General features: G+C 48.9%; 1 protein-coding gene across 1 annotated transcript; it reads left to right on the top strand.

Annotated features, from left to right (window-relative positions):
* The first annotated feature begins 366 nt into the window (after positions 1-366).
* HARS1 (histidyl-tRNA synthetase 1) lies at positions 367-24005 on the top strand. The gene is made up of 13 exons (XM_073356093.1): positions 367-527; positions 753-842; positions 5349-5468; positions 6066-6161; positions 7233-7358; positions 7615-7722; positions 11700-11798; positions 16612-16705; positions 17040-17167; positions 17249-17491; positions 21288-21404; positions 22319-22465; positions 23452-24005. Exons 1-13 carry the CDS (start codon positions 435-437, stop codon positions 23509-23511), a joined length of 1521 nt encoding a protein of 506 aa, XP_073212194.1. The 5' UTR covers positions 367-434; the 3' UTR covers positions 23512-24005.
* The last annotated feature ends 521 nt before the right edge of the window (positions 24006-24526 follow it).

Below are 24526 nucleotides of genomic sequence, written 5' to 3'. Positions count from 1 at the left end.
ATTCCTGAAAGGGGTTCAATAGTCTGGAAAGGTTGAGAGCCACTGACTTAGAGGTGCAAACAGGTTTTTTCAGGCCTCCTGGATCTATTTCCCCGTAGTATCACTGAGATCACCCTGGAGTCTGCATCAGCAACCAGGACTGTCAATCAAGCTTTTAACTGGACACTTGATGGAGCAAGGCACTAAAGACATGCGTAACTTTAACTGCTGACTGTCTCGCTGTGCCCATAGCCCGGCCACCTGCTCCCCAGCTCTGTCTGGCACGCTGACCAGTCAGCACGCTGAGAGAGCAGGGAAGGACAAAATGTGGGCAGTGGCCTCGGACGCTGCTACTACGCATGCCCATCTCCTCCGCGCATGCTCGGTGCAGTGAGGTTCCGGGGTTGGGGGAGACGGGAGTGCGGCAGCCGGGCTGACAGGGCGCTGCGGTGGCCATGGCTGACGAGGCGGCGAAGCTGGACGAGGCGCTACGGCGCCAGGGGGACACGGTGCGGCGGCTGAAGCAGGAGAAGGCCAGTCCGGAAGAGGTGAGTTCGTCCCCCCCCTGCGGCTCCCTGGCTGGGCTGTACCGCCCCCTCCCGGCCCCGCCCCTGCGCGCCTCTCCCGGGGGGGTTGGCTGGGGCTCGGGCCGGGGGGATGCCCGGAGCGAGGCCGGGGAAACGGGGTGCCCGGGGAGGGGGCCGGGGAAGCGGGATACCCAGATGCCTCCCCTGGGTTGTGCTGTTCATCTGCCGCCCGGTCTCTGTCCCCAGGTGGCTGAGCAGGTGGCCAAGCTGCTGGAGCTGAAGGCGCAGCTGGGCACAGAAGAGGGGAAACACAAGTTTGTCCTCAAGACCCCAAAGGTAAGTCCCCAGCCCTGGACTCTAAGGCGTTTAGAAACCCATCATTAGTTTAAACAGTGCAGCTTTGTGTGTATCCCAGCCCTACCTTCCCAGAAATCCCTCAGTGCCTTGTCTGCTATGACCACACTTTACTGTGCATTAAAGAGAAACTGTCTCCACTGCTGATAAATAAATCGTTTAACCCTGTGCCTTCGAGATAGATGAATGTCCCAGACTTCAGGGCTTCCTCCTGACAGTTAACAAAGCCAGGATAAAACCCTGTGTTTTCATAAACCCCAGAAGAGCTGGTGTAACTGACAGCAGGCTGAGTGAGCACATGTGCACTGCAAGGGACACCCCATATGGCAAGTAATACTGCCATCTTGCCCTGCATGGAGCCATTATACTCCCCCTAGATCAGTGGTTCTCAACCTTTTTGGGCTCAGGACCCATTTGTAAATGTTTATGGCCTGTCACATGCCAGTAAATAGTCTGGGGGAGGAGGCCCTGGGGTGGTTTTGGTTGGATCCCGGGTGGGTTGGGTCCTGCCTGGCACTTTCCCCACATTGGCAGTTCCTGCAGTTCCTATGCTATGGGGCTAGCTGGGCTTGGCTCTCTGCTCTGGGTGTTGCAAACTCCAGGGTTGCAGCACCGCTCAGGTTTGGCCCCGCTCCCTGACTGGGCCAAATTTGAGTGAGTGGAGTTGTGACCTAGCTCATGGGATTGCTGTGCCACTCACTCAAATTTGGCCTACCCAGACTCCAGTTATTATGATAGCTGGGCCAAACGTGAGTGGCGATGGGACCCCAGAGGCTGCAATGCCTGGAGCAGGGAGGCAAACCCAGCCAGCCACATGGGACAGGAGCCACAGGAGCTGCCATATGACCCTTTGAAGCACTCTGACAACCAAGTTTTGGGTCCTGACCCATGGGCTGAGAAACCCTAGACCATGCTGCCTCTCTCTATTGACCTGCTCGTTTTTGACCAGAGATCATGCTGGCTGCTCAGCAGATGAGCTGACAGCTGAAGACATCCGTCTCAAAGGGTGCTTGTGGCCACCCAAACTCCATCAGCAGTTGCCTGGGCAACGGTGCCCATCTAGCTGTGAACTGATATGGGGTCTTCCGAAAAATGAAGGGACACCAAAGGCCAGCCCAGGGCAGCTGTGAGAGGACTGTGACTAACCTGTGATCTTTAGGGCATAGTGGTGATAAGTAACCCTGATGACCAGTTTGCATCCGTTACATCTTCAAGGCTATTCACCAGGAGAAGGGCTAGAAAACTTTTCTTTAAGATATTGCTCTTGCCATCCACGGAAGGGGTTGGAATGGGGGCAGGGAAGGGGTGGGAAGAGGCGGGGCAGGGGCGGGGCCTCATGAAAGGGGTGGAGTGGGGACTGGGCCGAAGGCAGCGCAGGGGGAGGTGTCAGTAATGCGGCCCTCGGGCCAATGTACTAGTCCTCATGTGGCCCTCGTAGTCATTTGAGATCCCTGTTATAGACTAACAGATGTATTGGAGCATAAGCTTTCGTGGTGGATGAATACCCACTTCTTCAGATGTCTGTTTCAGGTTCCTTTAAATATGTGCCCAATTTCAAAGGTAATAAGGTGGCTTCCATTAGCCCAATTCAAGTAAATGAGGGAAGTTAGCATTGCTTAGAGCACGGGTTCTCAAACTTAATTGCACTGCAACCCCCTTCTGACAACAAAAAGTATTACATGACACCAGGAGGGGGAACCAAAGCCTGAGCCCAGGTGGCAGGGCCAAAGCCTGAGTCCTACCGTCCTGGGTGGGGAGGCCAAAGTCAAAGCCCAAGAGCTTCAGCCCCAGGCAGGGGGCCTGTAACCTGAGCCCCACCACCCAGGCCTGAAGTCCTTGGGTTTTGGCTTCGGTCCCAGGCAGTGGGGCTCGGACTTTGGCCCAGCTCCTAACAAGTCTGAGCCAGCCCTGGCGACCCCATTTTAGGGTCCCAACCTACAGTTTTCAGAGTAACAGCCATGTTAGTCTGAATTCGCAAAAAGAAAAGGAGTACTTGTGGCACCTTAGAGACTAACCAATTTATTTGAGCATGAGCTTTCGTGAGCTACAGCTCACTTCATCGGATGCATACTGTGGAAACTGCAGAAGACATTATGTACACACAGAGACCATGAAACAATACCTCCTCCCACCCCACTGTCCTGCTGGTAATAGCTTATCTACAGTGATCATCAAGTTGGGCCATTTCCAGCACAAATCCAGGTTTTCTCACCCTCCGCCCCCACCCCCCCACAAACTCACTCTCCTGCTGGTAATAGCCCATCTAAAGTGACCACTCTCTTCACAATGTGTATGATAATCAAGGTGGGCCATTTCCTGCACAAATCCAGGTTCTCTCACTCCCCTCCAAAAACCACACACACAAACTCACTCTCCTGCTGGTAATAGCTTATCCAAAGTGACCACTCTCTCTACAGTGTGCATGATAATCAAGGTGGGCCATTTCCAGCACAAATCCAGGTTTTCTCACCCCCCCCCCCCACCCCCATACACACACAAACTCACTCTCCTGCTAGTAATAGCTTATCAAAAGTGATCATCAAGTTGGGCCATTTCCAGCACAAATCCAGGTTTTCTCACCCTCCACCCCCCTGCTGGCTTAGAGCTATGGTTTGCTCAAATGGCAGTGATGAATGTGGTGTAAATGGCTGAATAGATTTGTAGGCTCAAAGGCTGTGCCACTGTACACATGGCACAATCTTCAGGCAGCCTCCTGCTGTTACAGTAGCAGTGGCCTTAGTAGCAGCTGGAGCACTAGTGCAGAGTGTCTTTATCACTGTAAAAGCTGGCAGCTAGCCTATACTAGCAATGCTGCGCGTCCTAGCCTCAAGGGTGCCACATTGGTGTTAGACCAATGGCAGCATAATTGCAAAAAATTGCTAGTGTGGCTAGGGCTAGAGACCTCACAAGCAGTCACTAGAAACTTTTGATTAAAAACAATGGAAATGTCGTTTTCTGGAGATTTTTGGTGTCAGGTGAGATGTAACGTCTGGGATGGCTAGCAGCAGAGCATGCCGCCTGCATACATATCTGCCTCTTTCTAGAAGGGCCCATCCTTATGGGCATGGGAGTTCAATCTTGGGCCTTGTCATTTTTTGGCCTCTGTTGAGAACAGCAGCAAGCGGGTAATTAATGCCATTTGTGATGGTAGTGTGTGTGATGTGGACATCTGTACGCTAGGCACTAGCCCTCAGAGACCCCTCAACTCATTCCACATAGGCCACTAAGCAACCTATGGATGGTAATGAATGTGGGCTGCATTTGAATCAATGACTAGTAGGTGAAAGGCTGGATAACTTGATCCATCTAGCTCATGTGCTCCAAATTTTAGTTAAATAAAAAAGTAACTAGTAAGACCGCAAAAGTGGAAGAAAGTCTCTAGTTGTTTAAAATGTGAGACCATTCCCAGCTTCTCAAGATCTGAAAACCTGTTAGCCACAGCCTCCCAGTTTCTCTGCCTGAATGACGTCTCAGTGCAGTAAACGTAACATTAAAAGCCGGTCTTCCTTTTCTGGCCCACAGAATCACACATTATTCCATACTGTGTGTCCCCTTTCTCTCCCTGACACTGCATATGACTCTATCAGTAGAAGAGGCAAAGCCGGTAATTGCCATGTGAGAGTAAGGACTGAATTTATTAATAGTCAGCCATAGTGGTTTTTGGCTGTCTGAAGGGGATGATCAGAATGATTCAGTGGTTCTAACAAAGAAGAAATGGAATGAGAAATCTCATCCCGTTCACATTGCAAAGGTGCACTCAGGAGACAAGTATCAGACCCTCTGGCCTCACTGGCTAAAATGTCCAAGTTCTCTGTGTAAAGGAATTCTTAGACTAAAACACCTATAAGCCTGATGCTTTATTCCTAAATTTCCAAAGCTCCTCTGTCGTCTCAGCCTTATCCTCTAGATGGGTTATTTTACCAGACGCTGACTCAGAAACATCTTCCTTTCTTTGGTGCTTCTCTAAATTGTGAGCTCTTCAAGGCAGGGACCTTGCAAAGGGACCTTACATGCCTGCAAAGGACCAAGCATGCTATTCGTCCTGTAGAAGTAATTGGATCCATGCTGGATTCTCCACCTTCTGGCTCATGAAGTTTCCCTCTGTAGTCTATGAACCTCTGGCTCCCATTAGCTGTGTGCTACCCAGCAGCTGTATAAGTAGCCAGCTCACTTCTGGGCAGCATCTTATGGCTTCCACCTGCACTTAGAGATGGTCCAAGGATCTCTAATTCTTCTCTGTGCTTGAGCTTTTGCTTTTAGTTAATTCCCTTTCCTCAGGTGTATTGATGCTGTTCCCTGTTGTGTATCCCTGTCTTTCTGGCTTTGTATTTTAGACACACCTAGTCCACCACTTCCTTCCTTTCGGCTTCTTCCATGCACAGTGTACCCATCTATGTTAATGTTCATCTGGGCAGAATCATTCCACTAGCTCAGGCCATGGTTCTCTGCTCTTCTTCTCACCCACTTCCCTTTGATTTGGGGTCTCAGGGCACCCGGGACTACAACCCCAAGCAGATGGCCATCAGGGAGAAAGTCTTCAACATCATTATCAGCACCTTCAAGCGCCATGGAGCTGAGGTCATCGACACCCCTGTGTTTGAGCTGAAGGTGAGTGCAGGAGCTGTGTGGTGACATCTGGGAGGGGGTGGCTCTGCTGGTTAAAGAATAGCAGCCATGTTAGTCTGTATTCGCAAAAAGAAAAGGAGTACTAGTGGCACCTTAGAGACTAACCAATTTATTTGAGCATAAGCTTTTGTGAGCTACAGCTCACTTCATCAGAGAGACTAACCAATTTATTATGAAGTGAGCTGTAGCTCACAAAAGCTTATGCTCAAATAAATTGGTTAGTCTCTAAGGTGCCACTAGTACTCCTTTTCTTTCTGCTGGTTAAGGCACTGACCCATTAAGGCATGATCCCCAGGCCTGTAGCTGTTTGCCCCTTTAAATCTTTGGGTGCATTTTAAAGTATGGTAGCTGCATTAGTCATAACCTGAAGGGCAGCTGCCCTGACTAAGACCTCAGTGTGAGCAGCTCCCATGGAAAGTGAGAGCCTTCTGTAGTAAAGCTGTGGTTGAAGGAGGGTTAGATCACCCTTTGCTCATCATGTGGCATCTCCTAGCTTCCTCACTGAGCCTCTTGTTGCAGCTTTGTGCTCCTAGGTTTTGTCCCTTCTCACCTAAGATGTCATCTCTCTGTTTCATTTAGGAAACTTTGACAGGGAAGTATGGGGAGGACTCAAAGCTCATCTACGACCTGAAAGACCAGGGGGGAGAGCTGCTGTCTCTTCGCTATGACCTGACTGTATCCTGCCACAGTTCCTGCTCCTGGCGTGCCGATTTCATCCTACATAGTACATTCACTGATGGGCAGTGTCATGTGGAGGCCTCAAGAGGGAGATGGGGAGGGCAGTCTCTCCCCGAGTCTTTTGATTCCAGGTCCTCAGTGGTGGGGCAGTCATGCAACAGGGCCCAATGGGAAGAGCACAGGTCTAGGAATAGAGACCTGGGTTCTGTTCCTGGCTATGCCAGACTCACTGTACTCAGCTGTTTTAATGGTTATTCACCCCTTAATATAACACAAGAATCAGGGATCACCCAATTAAATTAATAGGCAGCAGGTTTGAAACAAACATAAGGCAGTTTGTCTTTACACAACGCACAGTCAATCTGTGGAACTCATTGCCAGGGGATGTTATTAAGGCCAAAACTATGCTTGGGTTCAAAAAAGAGTTAGATAAGTTCATGGAGGACAGGTCCATCAGTGCCTATTAGCCAAGATGGTCAGGGACACAAACCCATGTTCTGAGTGTCCCTAAACCTCTGATTACCAGAAGCTGGGACTGGATGATGGGGGATGGATCACTTGATAAATTGCCCTGTTCTTTTCTTTCCCTGTGACACATCTGCTGCTGGCCATTGTCGGAAGCCAGAAGGCTGGGTTAGATGGACCATTGGTCTGACCCAGTATGGCAATTCTTATGGGGGTTAATGAAGCTGTGATGCCTTTATGAAGCAGAATGTGTGATAGTAGTAATTGCTGCAGGGCTGTCTCCTTTTCTTCCCTTTGGTTTCAGTGATTGAAGTGGTGAGCATGAGTGCCTCTTAGCTGTTACCCCTGGCAGAAGGGTGTGTACCCCTACTGAGCCTGGATAACAGGGGAGGGGTTAACCAGACTTCTGCCTGAAGAGTGATAACCGGGCTGGTTAGACACATAATAGAAATGAGGCATAACACCTTTTGCTACTATATGCAGAGAAGTTGGGTGATCCTGTCCACACCAAACCCCTTTGGAAGGGCTGGATGGCTCTTGTCCTGGACCTTCCGAGCCATGGGAGGGTCGTCTTACGTTCCACCCTTAACCCTTTGTGCTCAGGTGCCCTTTGCTCGTTATTTGGCAATGAACAAAATCACCAACATTAAGCGCTACCACATTGCCAAAGTTTACAGACGGGATAACCCAGCCATGACGAGGGGCCGCTACAGGGAGTTCTACCAGTGTGTGAGTACCGGCAGCCTGAATGCTCTCCACATCTGGGCCCAGGGTTCCCCAGGAACTCAGTCAAGGTGGCCCTATATTTGTGACTAGAGTGCTGGCTCAAAGCACGAGGAAGTGGAAAGGGAGGAAGAGAACTTCATTTGTGTCTGGGGCCTGGCTGCCACATGGGGAGCTGGATATATGGAGACCCTGGTTGCTGCTGGGCTCCCCCAATTGTGTTACACTGCCCAGATTTTCACTGCCTTTGCTTGTGCCCCAGGATTTTGACATCGCCGGCCAGTTTGACCCCATGATTCCTGATGCTGAGTGTCTGAAGATCGTGCATGAGATCCTGAGCGGGCTGCAGATCGGAGACTTCCTCATTAAGGTAAAACCAGAGCCAGGTGCCAGTGCTGGTTTCTCTGGACGATGATGTGAAGTGAAGAGCATTCTTGCTTCCCACTTGCTCATGGTCTCAGCCTGGCAACACCTGCACCCTCTGTAATGCACAATGCAGATGGATCCAGAACCCCTAGTGCCTGTGGGAACTCCTTTCTATGCACTGTCTATGCTAGAGAAACTATCAGGCTTCACTCTGGCTGTCACCCGGCAATCACCATCTCAAGCTGCTCTTCAGAAGGGAGTTCTGGGGCGGACAGGGTCACCCAACTTCTCTGCCTGTTGTAGTAAAGGGTGTTATGCCTCATTTCTGTTACGTGTCTAACGTGCTTTGCTCCAGGAGGTGTAGAACTTGTCCTGTTTTGGTGGATGGAGTCAGGCAGCAGGGCAACTGCTTTGTTGGGCACCCAGTGCTAAAAAAGGGGTCCGGTAGTATTCGTCTCCTTCTCCAGGGCTTCTGATGCTCATGGTGAGGACCTGCGTGTTGCACCTTGAGTCTGCAAGCTCCACACCTCCACCCTGCAGGCCTTGTACTGTTGACCTTCATCCCTGCTCCCTTTTGAGAATCCATCACCTCCTCCAGGGAATCTTTCCCTGGGCTGAGCCCCTGCTGCGCAACAGGAGACCAACCCCCAGCCCATGTGTGGCAGCACATGCTGCTGTGCAGACACTAGCTCTTATGAGTCTACCTTGAACAAGTGGGGGCAATGGGACCTGGTAAAATTAGAGGTAGCTAGGGTGTTAGAAAGGGACCAGGTGCCCCGAGACAGCAATGAGAGTAGTGGTGTCGGGAGAACCTTGAAGGCAGCCAAGGCCCCCGGTGATTTCGTAGACCTAGCGAGACACTGCTGGGCTCTGTGGATTAGCTGGAGGGGTGGGAGCCAGCCCTCGCGATCTTGTTGCTGGGTTTTCCTAGGGGGATCTGGTTATGATGGGGGCTATCTGTGTTGTTGGACCACCTGCGGGGAGCTGCCAGGGATTGCCAGACTGGATCTGACCCAAAATCCATCTAAACCAGTATCTTCTCTGACAGTGGCAGCAGCTGGTACTTCTAAGGAAGGGGCAAGAATCCGCATGATGGACAATTATGGAATAACCTGCCCACAGGGAAAGCTGCTTGCCCTGACCTTCATCAGTCAGTGATTGGTTTATGCCCTGACATAGGAGGATTTAGAATTGTCCAAAAATTTGTTCCTTCCCTTGTTTAACTGCAGGTGTGCCCATTCTCCATATAAACATTGGATTGCTTTTTTAATCCTGCTAAACTGCTGGCCTCAGTTACATCTTGTAGCGATGAGTTGCACAGGTTAATTATGCATTGTGCTATTAAAAAATCCCTTGAGTTTTTGGTGTAATTGTAGTTTTTGTTCTGTATTCTGAGAGAAAGTGACTAGAAGTGCCCAATTTACCTCCTCTCTACCCTTCATTAAAGATTAGTTCTCTGTCATGTACTCTTATATACAGAACTGGTACCCTGCTAGTTAAAGTTAAGAACAGCTTTCTGTTTAAATGATGACTCTATGTGATCTAAAATCTACATAGTTACTGGGATATACTTTGACATTAGGTGTGCCTCACAGAGGCATGGGCTAAAGTTATTGGTCCAAATTTAGAATCATTTGATCAAGGGGTTCTGAAGATACAGTCCCTCACCATCAATCCCCTCCCAAAAAAACTCCCAGCTTTTCTCAAAATTGAGAGATTCTAACAGCATTTTTTGTGCACAGATCTATGGATCAAACCTGGGCTCTGATCCTGTCACAGAGATCCCTAATGCTGGACATCTGACCCAGCATGAAACCCACTGTCCCTTTGGGAGAGCAAAATTGAGAACAAAATTTGTGAGAGGTTAGCTTTTCAGTTAGGCATATGCCTAACTCTTCCTAAGCCTCACAAAGTGTATGGCAGGGGCATGCCAGAATGACAGCTACCAAGTGGTCTAGTGGTTAGAATAATGGACTTGGACTCAGTAAATCAGGGCTCTATTTTTGGTGCTGCCACAGGCTGCTCAGTGACCTTGGCCAAGTCCCAGCATTGCTTTGTTCCTCGGTGTCCCCATAGGGATAATGCTGTTTCCTTTCTTGGTAAAGTACTTTGAGATCTGATGAAAAGTACTATGGGAGAGCCAGGAATTCTCATTCCATGGCCATAGTCGCATCTCAACTGCAAATCTATATGATAATTACAACTGCCCCATAATGAACACTAACTCCTACCAACATTTCTTTCTGTTTAAAAAAAAAAAAAAATCCATAGAAAATTCACTGACAAGAAATTTGGTTAAAGCAGAGTTAAGATTGCCCAGTGACAGCTCGTGCTCAGCAAAATTCAAACTTGTGAAAACCATGAAATAGAGAGATGTCCACGCCCACACAATCATATCTCTGCCTTCTTGGAGCAGAGTGCCCATGTGCCATAACACATACTTGCCCTCTGCCTTTGCATTGTACTGAAAAGGAGCTGCCTACGCCTGCCCCACATTCAGCCCCACAGAAAGAACACTACAGCTGCTAAATTGTACACCCCCCTTCACCCTTAGGCACACAATACCACCTAATACTACAGCTTTCTACTGTACTTTCCCTTACCCTTCATTAAACCCACAGACAACGTTCATCTTACTTCCACCTAACTGCTGATAATCCCGGTGGCAAGAAGACTCTTGCACCCTGCTACTCATGCCATGTAACACTGAAATGAGGTGTATCTCCCAAGATACGCATGCACCTCTTTCCTTTGATCACATGGTCAGGGAGAGGGGCTCTCACACAGCCTTAGAAGGGCACAACACCCGCTCCTCCCAATAGCTTCATATCTCAATCACAGCTCTTCCAATCTGCTCCAGATAATCCCTCCACCATTCAATTCAGCAACATCTAAGGCAGTGAAAGCAGCTGGAGTGCATGCAGCTAATTCCAAGGGGCTGTTGCCAGCTGCAGGGGGGCAGAATGAAGGAGGTCTGGGCATTTACCTTATCTCTGTATTTCATGATTCTTTTCAGAAGTCTGAGTTTTCCTGGAGTCGACATTTTGCAAGGCCACAAGATACCATTCAGCAATCTTAACTCTGTGTTAAGGAAACTTTTTGTTAGTGAATTAATCTCTGTTGTAGACTCATTCCAATTGTTTGAGTCTCTTCCCATCTGGAAGACTTTCCAGACTTTGAATCTCTGCTCTCCCCTCTTTCTGCACCCCCACTCTTTGTGCTTTTTCTCCATTGAGAGAGGGTGACTGGAACGGTCATTGGTCTTCCAGGTGAGGGCCTGCCATTGAGGAATTTAATGGATTGAGTATTTCCAGTATTCCCTGTCCCATTCCTTTTGCATCTGTTTTCATTATTGGCCACTGCTGCACGGTTTTCATTGATGTTCAGGTTTTTTTCCCCAAGTGGCGGTAGTTAATGTGAAACCCAGCAGTGTGCATTACCTTACATTGGAATTCATTGAGCTTTGTCTGCTGTTGTGCCATCCACACACCTACCTTGGCTCCTCAGACTTGGGTAACTGTAATAATTGTCACTTTGCCACCTTGCTGCTTGTTGTTGTTTTCAGTAAATGGTGGTCCTCATCTCATACAGAAACTTTGGGCACCTGCTGTTAACCTTTGCCATGCTGAAAACTGAACATTTCCTCCTCCTCTTTGTTTTCTGTCCCATGATGTGACTTTACTTCTCATCTATGACTCTCATTTCTGAACAGTCTCCTGTGAGGCCCTTTGTCAGAGGCTTTTGAAAGTCCAGCTAAATTGTCATCCAGTTTTCACTTGTCCACTGTTTCATAGCAGGAGCAGCTAAGCCCCTGGGACTTCTGGGAGCTGATGATGGTAGAGGTAGCTGGCTAGGTGGGATGGGGATGGCAGCCAGCCCCTCTTCTCTACCCACAAAGTCATAGAGGAGTGAAGCTGAAGAGTTTGTTGTAACTGGGATATTTCCATTTGGTTCCCATTGAGAGACTCTACTTCCTCCCAGGTCAACGACCGGCGTATCCTCGATGGGATGTTTGCAGTTTGTGGGGTACCAGACAGCAAGTTCCGAACAATTTGCTCCACTGTGGACAAACTAGACAAGGTAAGGGCTGAAGTTTCCTGTTACTGCTGCTTTGTGGGTTTCACAGCCCTCCTAGTCAGCACAGACTGCTCAGACAGACTAAGGGCAGTGGAAGTTGGTTAGAGAATGCTAGTAAATGTTAAATTATTTCTCTTCTTCACCCTGTGTGTTGGGCATTGGGGGTTCAGCACCTAGATAGGGTGTTTTGTGGAGACCTAGTTACACTATTTCCTTTAACATCCCCAGTGGGTCCTGAGCAAACAGATTGACAATGCAAGTCACCCTAAATCGATGGGATTCTGCAGGTCTCTTAATTCACTATCGCAAGACTTAAAGTACGAGCTGCTGGTTATTAACCTGGAGTAGTGAAGCTCCTGTGTGTCTGGAGCAGGGATCCCACCACCCCACTCCTGGTTGCCATCTGGAATCCGTGCTGCATCAACAACGAGGAGTCCTTGGGGCACCATCTCTTATAACAAATTTATTTGGGCATGCTGCATCAGAATGTTCAAAAGCTTTTTTTCCTAATTCAGTGTTTTTGGGGCCATCAACATCCACTGTTGTGCTGGGGACCTCGTTACAGCCCAGCTGTTCTCCAGCACAGATCTGTAGTATTAATGGAACCTTGCTAAAGCCTTGGTATCTGGCATAGTGGCAGACTGCTGCAGGATGGGTATAGAAGCTAGGATCCGGCAAGGGAGCCACACTTCAAGTGACTGAGGACTGAGTTCTGTCAGGTAAATTTGCAAATGAGTAGGATGTAGCGGCATTGTCCTGTCAATGGCTCTGTAAATATCACCCTGTGAGCAAGTGCTCTACTGCTCAACAATGCTCCAGCCAGCATCAAAGCAGGAGACATGCAGTCTGTGGAGGTTGGGCATTGCTGGCTGTAGTGTCTGTGGAAGGCTGGGGTCATATGCGGACTTGTCACTTCAAAGCATCCCCTGCCCTAGCAACCTGTGTGTCCTGTGAGGAAGGAAGGAGCTGCACTGTGGGTGCTTAGGGAGATGGGGTAATGGTGAAACCATCTCCATGTTCTAATCAAATGGAAGTACAGAGGAAGATAAGAGAGACCAGCCTGAAGAAGCTGGGAGGGCTGGGATTGGTACCCACAGTGCACGGAATCTGCCCATTTCTTGTGGTTGACAGGCTTATGCCAACCAGGCTGGCTAGTGTGGATAAGCTGTAATGGTGCAATTCTCTATTGTAGCCAAAGTTAAAGATAACACACCAGCACTCTGCTCTGGTCAATAGCTTTGACTCCAGGAGGAACAATAGCAGCAATTCTCACCTCCACTTTGGTTTGTGAAGATGAAATGAGGTCAACAAGTGGATTGGCCTTCAGCTGCCTCTCTAGACAGTTTTCTTTGCAGCTGGCTGCCCAGCTGAATGGAGTCTTGACTGTAATTCCTAGGCAGACTTTACAAACTGGAGTTAAGGCTGTGAATGGCTTTACTCCTCTCTGCTAACTAAAGGGGGAAACCTTAAAAAAAGTTATTAACCTTAAAAGAACATTTAGTTGGGGATTAGTCCTGCTTTGAGCAGAGGGTTGGACTAGATGACCTCCTGAGGTCCCTTCCAACCCTGATATTGTATGATTCTATGATAGAGTCAGAGCCAGAAACCAGACCACTGGAAAATCTGTAAACAGAGTTAAAGCCCAGGTAAGGAGCCAGGGTAAGGCAACCTAGGGACATCGTGACAGAGGTGGGGCTCTGTGACCTCCTTCTGCCGTGGACACACACTTGGAGCCCTGATGGCAGGGGGGCCCTCTCCCCTCCCAGAGAGGCACAGACATTAGCATAGGGTCTCCTTCTTCCCCCTTGTCCTTTAGGGCAGCAGCAACAGGAGGGGCCCAGCCCCTCTCCCAGAGGGGCAGCAGTGACAGCAGGGAGCTTCCAAAGTACTTAACCTGGTAGCTGGTGTAGTTGCTTGGGAGGTTGGGTTGCGCCCACTGTAATCTTCTCCTCCTGCCATATGCACAATCCTGTGCTGGGGTGGTATTGGCCACCCCGACACCATGCATTGAGTATTGATGTTAATACCTGGTTGAGATGCATAGGACAGTTACCCCTCTAAGAGCTGCTGTTTCAGACTCTCTGTGGACTCAGGCAGATATAGCTACACCAGTTACACTTTGTTTGTGTTTTTGAGCTTTCCTTTGAAAATACAGTAGAACCTCAGAGTTATGAACACCTCAAGAATGGAGATTGTTCGTAACCCTGAACTGTCTGTAACTCTGAACAAAACATTATGGCTGTTCTTTCAAAAGTTTACAACTGAGCATTGACTTAATACAGATTTGAAACTTTATTGTGAAGAAGAAGAATGCTGCTTTCCCTTTTATTTTTTTAGTAGTCTACATGTAACACAGTACTGTACTGTATTTGCTTCTTTTTTGGGAGAGTGGGTCTCTGCTGCTCCCTGATTGTGTACTTCCAGTTCCAGATGAAGTGTGTGGTTGACTGGTCAGTTCATAACTGAGGGTCTACTTTATGAGGGCTTGGAACTTTTTTACGAAAGCTGAGATTCTGATGTGCTCACCCGACTGTAGGAGAAGGGGACCCTTGTGCTGGGACCTATAGTGTCTGTGCCTTAATCTGGCTTTGCCTCTACTCACAGCACTGAGAGCCATCCTTGCAGCTGAGATGTCTGCTGTACTTCAATTATCTTCATATGTTTGAAAGTATTAACAGTGAGAAATTTATACACAGGGCCCACCCCTGCAAGCGCACAGCAAGCACTACCCTTGGCGTCACTGGGCGTTGCACATCCCTATGTGGGTAGCAAAGGGTGTCAGTAGGACACTTGGAAACTTGCTGGAATGTTTACTAATTCAGAGGAATTTGGGGGAGAAAAATTTACACAGCTGCTCTAGTGAAATCTCTCGGCACACACAGGAAAAGGCAGAGTGGTTAGTAAACTAACTATATTGAGTAGTTGTAAATAAAACAAAGCGTGCAGCAGCTGGTCTTTAGCAGCCCTCCTTCCCCCATTGCTCCAGACCAGAGGTTTTCAAACATTTTAGGCCGCGTATCCTTTTGTGTTCTGGGGGAGGGGGGGGGGTGAGAAAGCCAGGATTTGTGCTGGAAACTGCCTTCTCACCCCCCCACCCGAGAACACACACACACACACACACCACACACACACACACTCTCCTGCTGGCAATAGCTCATCCAAACTGACCACTCTCCAAGTTTAAATCCAAGGTTAACCAGAACGTCGGGGGGGGGGGGGGGTAAGGAAAAAACAAGGGGAAATAGGCTACCTTGCATAATGACTTAGCCACTCCCAGTCTCTATTTAAGCCTAAATTAATAGTATCCAATCTGCAAATGAATTCCAATTCAGCAGTTTCTGGATTCTGGATTTGAAATTTTTTTGTTGTAAGATAGCGACCTTCATGTCTGTGATTGCGTGACCAGAGAGATTGAAGTGTTCTCCTACTGGATTATGAATGTTGTTCTTGACATCTGATTTGTGTCCATTTATTCTTTTACGTAGAGACTGTCCAGTTTGACCAATGTAAATGGCAGAGGGGCATTGCTGGCACATGATGGCATATATCACATTGGTGGATGTGCAGGTGAACGAGCCTCTGATAGTGTGGCTCTGATAGTGTGATCACTTTGGATGGGCTATTACCAGCAGGAGAGTGAGTTTGTGTGTGTGGGGGCGGAGGGTGAGAAAACCTGGATTTGTGCTGGAAATGGCCCAACTTGATGATCACTTTAGATAAGCTATTACCAGCAGGACAGCAGGGTGGGAGGAGGTATTGTTTCATGGTCTCTGTGTGTATATAATGTCTTCTGCAGTTTCCACGGTATGCATCCGATGAAGTGAGCTGTAGCTCACGAAAGCTCATGCTCAAATAAATTGGTTAGTCTCTAAGGTGCCACAAGTACTCCTTTTCTTTTTGTTTGCTATGTAACCCCTGAGTTCTGTGATAGCTTTGCTCCATGTTCTTGCTTGATGAATTCCATTAGAGCTGCTGTCCCAGGGTTGGATTTACAAGATGATTTTAAGGTAGGGTAAGGGGTAACGTTGTCAGAGTAACAATGCCCTGAGGGGATGCATAGGTAAGTGGGTAGTATGTGTTGGATCATTGGATATGCTCTTTGGTGTAGCACTCCCAAGAAATATAGTAGTTAGGAGGGGAGTGAATGGCCTGGTCTAGTGGGCTACTAAAATACATAATTGGCTTTTCATTTGTAAATGTTGCCAGCCTGCATCGTTCCACAGACAACTGAGTCACTAACAAAAGTAGCCAATCTGTCCCTCTTCATCGCTGCCTCTTTCTTTGTAGTGGTGTGATCCCAGGACCAGAAGCCCAGGTACCACAGCTAATCCCAGCTCTGAAGCTGACTCTAGCTATGACTTTGGAAAAGCCACTTAACCACTATGTGCCTCAGTTTCCCCTCTGTTAAAAGAGGGGAGATAAATACTTACCAACCTTGGTGCTGTGGGGTAGGTTTTTCGGCAAAGTGTTCCTTGTTGTCTACCCTGCAGTACTTTTTTCCCCTCTTATTTTCTCTTAGCCTTTTCTAGCTGTGTTCTCACTTTCTCTTCTTGTAACCATTTTTTCTGTGTCTTCTTTTACACCTTGCCCCACATTGTTCTGCTTCACATGAGAGAAACTGACTAGATCCTAGAATTCTGAGGCATCAAGGTGCTTTAGAGTCTGATTTCCCAATTCCTCTTTGCTGCTCTATTTATATGAAGCAGAACAGTGGCAGACAGGGAGAGATGGTGATGAGCGCTCCACTGAGAACTCCCAGGAGCAGCAGGTTCAGCCTGGGGAGCTGTGATTAACATTCTCATCTCCCCCTCCCCAGGCAACATGGGAGGATGTGAAGAGCGAGATGGTTGGAGAGAAGGGGCTCTCGCGAGAGGCTGCAGATCGTATCGGGGAATACGTTCAACTGCATGGTGAGTTCTGTGGAGCTGTGAAACTTGGTTCCCTGTCCGGCCTCACCCATGTCAGCGGAGAGCCTGTGTGGGTCACTTCACCAGTCACTCCAATTTCCTTGGTCTCTATATGGGGAGGGTCAGGGTTCCCCAGAGGTTTAGCTGCTCTTGCCCAGGCTGAGCTGACTTGCAGCCTGTACATCGCAGGTAAGGTGCGTGGTCGGTATCCCCTGGGAGGGAGATAGAGAGGCTGGAGGAGTGAGCAGGTGGCTGTGGGCCAGGCTGAGTGGAGCGAGCCCATGGGAGCCCAAGCCCTCCCTGCCTTTTATATTTTAATTGTGTGTCATTTCTGCAGGTGGGCTGGGTCTGACTGAGCAGCTGCTCCAGGACACTAAGCTGTCCCAGAACAAGCTGGCCCGAGAGGGGCTGGGAGACATGAAGCTGCTGTTTGAGTACCTGACCCTGTTTGGCATTGCAGATAAGGTGAGTGGTGGAGGGACACTGAGCAGGCCTGATTGGGTCATTTGTTGTGCCTGGTAATGGGATTCCCCTCCTGTTCCGCAGATCTCCTTTGACCTGAGCCTGGCACGGGGTCTGGATTATTACACTGGGGTGATCTACGAGGCCATCCTGCTGCAGCCTCGGAACGCCCACAAGGAAGAGCCGGTCAGCGTGGGCAGTGTGGCTGGAGGTGGCCGCTATGATGGGCTGGTGGGGATGTTCGACCCCAAGGGGCGGAAGGTGCCCTGTGTGGGAGTCAGCATCGGAATCGAGCGGATCTTCTCCATCATGGAGCAGAAAGTGGAGGTGACTGCCACCTGATTCCTCCTCCTCCTTTGATCCTGGGGGACAGACTGGCACCTGCCTTTCCTCCCAGCTGACACAGGGCTGATCAAAAGCTGCAGAGTGGGGGTGAGTGGAGGCTCACAACCTGTGTTGGTCAGCCACTTAGTTGCCTAAATCAGATTCCTGTGGCTCTACATGATCAACCTATTTTAGGTAGGTAAATAGCACAGTAGTGGCTGAGCAGTCTCTGTAGCTCCATCTGGCAACAAAAGACCCGGGTTCAGATCTGGAGTCAGAGCCTCTAAGGCCCTGCTCACATGACAACTCTTAAGAAAAGAGGAATTGGGCACTTCTTACATCACACAGTTCACTCTCAAGGCAGGTAAAGCTTAGAATGTCATGAGACGGAGGGGCTAGATCCCTCTTTGCAGAGTGGATGGTGGCCCTGACTATATTTACAGACAGATTTTCAAAAGTGCCCACTAATTTAGGTGCCCAGCCTGAGACGCCATGGACCTGGCTTTCTGAGGTGCTGAGCACCCAAACTCTAGCTGGAGCCAGTGGAAGCTGTTCATGCCTCTTACGGTCACACCTGACAGCTCTCGGTTTGGGCACCCAAAACCTGAGGCACTTTGACTCAAGGGCCACTTCTGGGAAGGTCAGCCATAATGGCTGGCAGCAGTGGATAACTCCAGTGCCAAACTCAACCCCTTCCGTTGCCCATACGGGGATAAAGCAGGAGGAGATCCCGTTGGCAAGGAGGAGAGTCTCATAATAGCTGGCTTTGGAGGTCTGTTCCCATGTGTCACATTTACAGCAAAGGGCACTGGGGAATTCTGTATAGTGGATTTATTATTAGTGAAGTCCCCAGCCCAGCAGACAACAAAGTGACTTGAAAGGTGACACTGGAGGGCTGTGACGCTGGACGGCAGGGATAGGATACAGAGGGACCTAGACAAATTGGAGGATTGGGCCAAAAGAAATCTGATGAGGTTCAGTAAGGATAAGTGCAGGGTCCTGCACTTAGGACGGAAGAACCCAATGCACAGCTACAGACTAGGGACCGAATGGCTAGGCAGCAGTTCTGCAGAAAAGGACCTAGGGGTGACAGTGGACGAGAAGCTGGATATGAGTCAGCAGTGTGCCCTTGTTGCCAAGAAGACCAATGGCATTTTGGGATGTATAAGTAGGGCATAGCGAGCAGATCGAGGGACGTGATCGTCCCCCTCTATTCGACACTGGTGAGGCCTCATCTGGAGTACTGTATCCAGTTTTGGGCCCCACACTACAAGAAGGATGTGGATAAATTGGAGAGAGTCCAGCGAAGGGCAACAAAAATGATTAGGGGACTGGAACACATGACTTATGAGGAGAGGCTGAGGGAACTGGGATTGTTTAGTCTGCAGAAGAGAAGAATGAGGGGGGATTTGATATCTGCTTTCAACTACCTGAGAGGTGGTTCCAGAGAGGATGGTTCTAGACTATTCTCAGTGGTGGAAGAGGACAGGATAAGGAGTAATGGTCTCAAGTTGCAGTGGGGGAGGTTTAGGTTGGATATTAGGAAAAACTTTTTCACTAGGAGGGTGGTGAAACACTGGAATGCGTTGCCTAGGGAGGTGGTGGAATCTCCTTCCTTAGAAGTTTTTAAGGTCAGGCTTGACAAAGCCCTGGCTGGGATGATTTAATTGTGGTTGGGTCCTGCTTTTGAGCAGGGGGTTGGACTAGATGACCTCCTGAGGTCCCTTCCAACCCTGATATTCTATGATTCTATGAAAGCCATTGCTGTCTCTTTCTCTGGGCTACTCAGTCATAGAGCTGTTAGCCAGACTTTAACTCTGCTGTGCTCCGTTCCAGGGGATAGGGACAGCAGGTTGTAGCCACAGTTAAAGATCATGTGCCCACTTGCTATTGCACTGACTACAGAGCAGAGGCTGGCCAATTAAAAGGGAGAGCATCAAGGGTTAAAGGAGACAAGCAGTGGATGGCCAAGTCCTTTTTTATACTCCACAATGTATAACAAGGACTGGAAGGACTTCCCAGAAAAAGGCTTTTTGTTTTTACCATCAAAATGAAGCATATCCAGCCCCAGTTTCCAAGAAACAAGGGAGACGAGACCCAGTCTGGGAATTTTCCCTGCCTCTGCTTCATGGGACAAAGCTCTGATATTCCTCTCTTGTTATTCATAGTGTGGTTATGTCCAAAGGCCCTGATCAGAATCGGGGCTTCCTCAGGCCACATGCTGCTTTAACACCTAGGAAGATGGAAAACGCAGCCCCTGCCCCAAAGAACTTATTGACCAAAAGATAAAGTGGTACAGCACAGAGTTCTCAGGGTGACAGCTACCACATGGTATGTTCATGGATTTTAGTACACTGAGCAGGGAGGTAGGAGCTCACATTCTAACTGGAGAAAGCAGTGTCTGTCACTGCAGAATTGTGAAGGTGCCTTGCCCCATCGCCATGGTGCTACCTCTGACCTCTGCTCCTGTTCCTTCCTCCGTTCCCCAGCCCCTTCCTTGCTGGGTTGGAGGGGCATCTGTTCCTGGGAACTTTTCTGCCAAGTCTTTTGTCAGGAGTTAAGCCAGCAGCCTACTGGCTATTTTAACTTATCTCCACAGCCCCAGCAGGATTGGCACCATCCCAGAGGCTGGATTGGACCCTTTTCCTCAGGGCTTCATTAATTGTTCAAACACACAACTCACAAACTAACACAAAACAAGGCTCTTCCCCAGTCGTTCTAAGGGCCGTCACCCTGGGAGGTCCCTTGCCACAATAACCAACCTGCTTCCTGTAGCTTCCCTCCTCTGAGCTCTTTCAGTCTGTATGGGAAGCACCTGACCCTTCCCAGCTGGAGCTGATCATTCCCTCTCCCAAGTCCAAACACCTGTTCTTAAATGGGCTCTGCCTCATAACAGGGCTGCCTGGCCCTTAAAGGGGCAGACCACCTAGTCTAAAGCAACCTGACTGCAAATCCCTTCCCTGCTCAATTGCTTATGTTTCAGTTTCTTGTGATTTCATGACCCTAGCTCTCTAGTCAGCCATAGTCCCCTTACAAATACAGACCAGACAAGATCTGATTTTTCTCATGTTAAGAAAACAAATCTATTTAGGCCACCACCTCCTCTCCAGCTTGGGGCACAAGCCCACTGCTTCTCCTTAACAGGTGAGCTTTACAAGGGGCCTCTCAGGAAAATTGAGGCAGGAAAATGCCACATTGAGTAACTGGCAGAAAGGGGAGGAAGAGCATAAAGATGGTGAAGCTCCTGGCCTCCAGTGGGGCAGAAGGGGGAGAGAGTGTGTTCGTTCTAGCTTGGTATTGTTTACTTAGTGGTTCCTGGCTCGGTCGGGGTCCCACCTTTCCTGCTGCTGCTGTGGAGCTGGTGATGTTTTTTTGTAAGGCTACATCAGTGAGAGTACATCTGTTACACTGGGAAGGCCTCTGAGGGGAAGCTTCCATGGAATTGCTCATGTCCAGCAGAAACTCCAGTGCCGTGGCACTAGAGAGGGGAAAGCTAGAAACTGCATTTTAAATGAGATTGGATCCCAAAGGAAGTAGGATGTAGAACTGTGGGGATTTGGCTTGTTGGGATTCCCAGGGGCTCTTCCACTGCGTTGCTGCTGCTGGCTTGTCCTTCCACTGTCAAAGCTACTGGCTTTCCAGTCCCATTGAATCCATGCATGCAAAATGCTCTGTGTGAAGTGGTGGTGGTTCCTGATAGAAAGGGTCAGTGGGGGGCAAGGAGTGTCTCAGCACATGAGCGGCTGGGTGTTTCTATACGTCGTCAACAACTCTCACAAGACTCTGTCCCTGCATCCAGGCTTCAGAGGAAAAGATCCGGACCACAGAGACACAGGTGCTTGTAGCGGCTGCACAGAAGAAACTCCTTGAAGACAGACTGAAGCTCATCTCTGAGCTGTGGGATTCTGGGATCAAGGTATGGCTGAGCAGAGTCTGAGTGAGGGAGAGGAAGGAAACTGGTTGGCTCCAGCCCTTCCGTTCCCAGTGCTGGTCATGGGCTTAGAGCCATTCTCCTGTTCTTGTTACCCTAACCCCATAAGTGGGGAGGAGGGAGACACTCTGGGGAGACATGCCACGTGAGCAGCAAGCCTTGCCTACTTGAATGTGACCTTGCTGCCTGTTCTCGTCTATCCAGCTTCACCATTCCTACAATTAGGCATTCCCTCTGCTGTACACAAGGCAGGGCCAGAGCTGCCAGTCGCTGGGAAGGAGGGTTGGCACCCCTTTAAGGAAAGTTGTACACGCTACATCCTGGCAGCAGCAGCAGGTGGTTTCCAGACTTCCTGTTTTCCCTGGGTTGTGCAGCACTAGAAATCCTTTACACAAGCTCTCACTTGGCTCCAGGTTGGTTTCCAAGTTGGGAATATTGCTAACCTCTTCTACAGGGCAAAAGTCACTCTCTAACATGGCATGAATCGGTTGCCCTTCTGATGCCAGCAGAGCTAAGACAAAGAGCCTTGTGCCACGCCCCTGATGCCATGCCTGGCTGGGGAATATTGCATCTTTTGCTCTCTAGCCTCAGCTGCCAGACCCACCATTGGAACTGATAGGAGAGGCTCCCTGTGCTTCAGCAAAGCAGTGCAGAGGAAAAGAGCTCCACCTGTGCCCATGGTACACTTTGCTAATGCTGGGTAAGCTGTTCCAGTTTTGGAAGCATTCTAATTGGGTTGCTTTTCAAAAGTGGGGAGCCCTGCCTGGTGATTGAGAGATCTGGTCCTGCTGCCTCAAATGCAAATTAGATGGGGAAATCCAAGAACAGGAATGACAAGTGGGTGCCTGAAGAAATCAGCAGGTATTAAATCTATTGCTGTACTGTGGGTCCCGCCCTAGGCAGAGATGCTGTATAAGAAGAACCCCAAGCTGCTGAACCAGCTGCAGTATTGTGAAGACACGGGAATCCCTCTCGTTGCCATCATAGGAGAGCAGGAGCTGAAGGATGGAGTTGTCAAGCTGCGAGTCGTAGCTACTAGGGAAGAGGTGAGGATGCCTTTGCATATAAGTGATAGGCTGAAGATAGACATTAACAGGCTTTGTCTTGCCAAAGATGAAATGGACTAAAGCCACCCCACTACGTGGGAATGGATGTAGGAAGAGAGATTGAGGTGTCAGTAATCTCTCAGCCACATGAATGATTCTTGGGTACCTTTGCTGAATTTCTCCTTTATACCCCAACAGTGGATATAATGCAGCTGTATTAGTATGGGGACCTTCCCACATATTGCATCTCAGGAGGCCTTAGAGTTAATAACAGCAGAAGATATCAAAGGAGCTAGGCACATTCATCTGACTTGAAGAGTCAGTGAGATACAGGAAGGCTGTTTGATGTGGCAGGTACTGCAGAGAAGAAGGCTCGCCCACCGACAATGGCTAAACTGAGTGTGGAGACAGAGGGGAGGCAGATGCTAGATGTGGACAGGGAGGGGAGTGGAGATAAGGTCTGTGATTTGGTGACAATACTTAGCACGTATAAGCTGGAGCAAGTCTACAGAGGGATGGTTCAGAAACAAGGGCAACTTTGAACTGGCTCCTACAGTCAGGGAGAGCCTGTGAACGTGTTGGATATGGTCGTGCTTCTTTGCATGAGAAGGTGGATAGCAGCATTCTCTGTGCGCTAGGCAACCAGCTCTTAAGGATGCCATAGAGAAAGGAGTTATTAAAAACTGTTTAGATTGGACCCTGTGCTAGAGACGAATCAAGTTGGAGAGCCACTTACCTAGGAGTTCTTTTGCAGAGAAGAGGTGTGTGTGTGTGTGTGTGTGTGTTAGAAACATTACTTCAAAAATGAACAGTTTTGGGTACTTTGGCTTGATCTGTGGGAGGGCGGCTTGGTGCTCTTTTGTCAGACAGGGCAGTGCCTGCGATTTGGGGTATTCTTGGATGGACTGGAGAAGAATGGTTCCGGGAGGAGGCTAGATTATAGGAGGGGAGTGGTTCTATTAATTCATTTTGTATTTGTTTTTCAGATTGATGTTCGCAGGGAAAACCTCGTTGAGGAAATCAAGAGGCGAACATGCCAGCCCTAGCCTCCCAGCCACACCTGCTAGTTTGTTGGATTTCAACTGATACTGGGGAAGGGGAAGACTTTAGAGATTTCCTCTCTAAATGCCGCAGTTCTTGGCTATTTTGCTCATGACATGTCAGTGGGGACACAGGGGTCTTTGAAGCCGTATTTATTATTTTATCATGAAATTCCTTTTCCCAGAGGGAGCAGAGATGCTGCTTTGCTTTTTAAAGAACGCTGTGCTCCTGGGCATAGCCAGTGAGAGAGCTGGAGAGGATGTTTCCTGAGACACTCTGGAGAATGCCAGCCGTGTGTCTGTAATCATTACTATTACTGGGCAGAGCTGTAGCGCCCTGGGCCATTGGCAGACACTGAGGATCTTGGTCATAGCTTCATGTTCCTTTCTGTTTGAATAAATGTTCTGCACAGTGTCACTTCTCTGCCTAGAGGGCAAATGACCTTGTCTCGAAGTGTAAAACATTCTAAGCAAGTTTAATAAACCTTCTGACAGTCCCACACCTGCCTCTTGTGTGACTGTCTTCTGGAATTGCCAGTATGTCAAGGTTTCTGTTCCTCTTCCCCCGCACTCCCCCTGGACTAGGGCCAGGTGTTAAATGTCACTGATGCTGCTGTTCCATTCCTTGAGTTCCAGAGACCTTTTAAAAAGTGCACTGGGGATGGTATTTTGGAGTGTGCAGTGAAAAGCCTTATCTGGAAACTCCCATTGGAAACATTGAAGAAAAAGCAAAATGAAGACCTGAGTTGAGTGGTGTGCAGAAGCAGGAGGTAGCCAGGATGTCCCTGCCATCTCTATTCTTATCTAATTCCTTAAGTATTGTAGAAGTAATTTAACTTTGTGCCAGTCACTCATAATCAACTAAATTCCCTATGAAGGGCAGCAGGCTGCTCCTAATCCCCCCTTTAATGTATAAAATTCCATAGAGTCCTCCCATTGTGGTTTAAATGCATTAGGACTTGATTCCATCATTCATTGTTTTCTCTTCACCAGTCTGTAAAATAATCCCTACTTTAATTTG

This window comes from Lepidochelys kempii, chromosome 8 (genome assembly GCF_965140265.1).
Source record: "Lepidochelys kempii isolate rLepKem1 chromosome 8, rLepKem1.hap2, whole genome shotgun sequence".
In the NCBI taxonomy this organism is placed as follows: domain Eukaryota; kingdom Metazoa; phylum Chordata; order Testudines; family Cheloniidae; genus Lepidochelys; species Lepidochelys kempii.
Note: the sequence above shows the minus strand (reverse complement) of the source record. Positions and strands in the feature narration are given on the sequence as shown.

Excerpts from the sequence above, each read along its gene's own strand:
- HARS1 (XM_073356093.1), top strand. The coding sequence starts at position 435 with ATGGCTGACGAGGCGGCGAAGCTGGACGAGGCGCTACGGCGCCAGGGG. Across the intron at positions 5,469-6,065 it reads CCCCTGTGTTTGAGCTGAAG|GAAACTTTGACAGGGAAGTA; the intron begins GTGAGTGCAGGA and ends TGTTTCATTTAG. Across the intron at positions 7,723-11,699 it reads TCGGAGACTTCCTCATTAAG|GTCAACGACCGGCGTATCCT; the intron begins GTAAAACCAGAG and ends ACTTCCTCCCAG.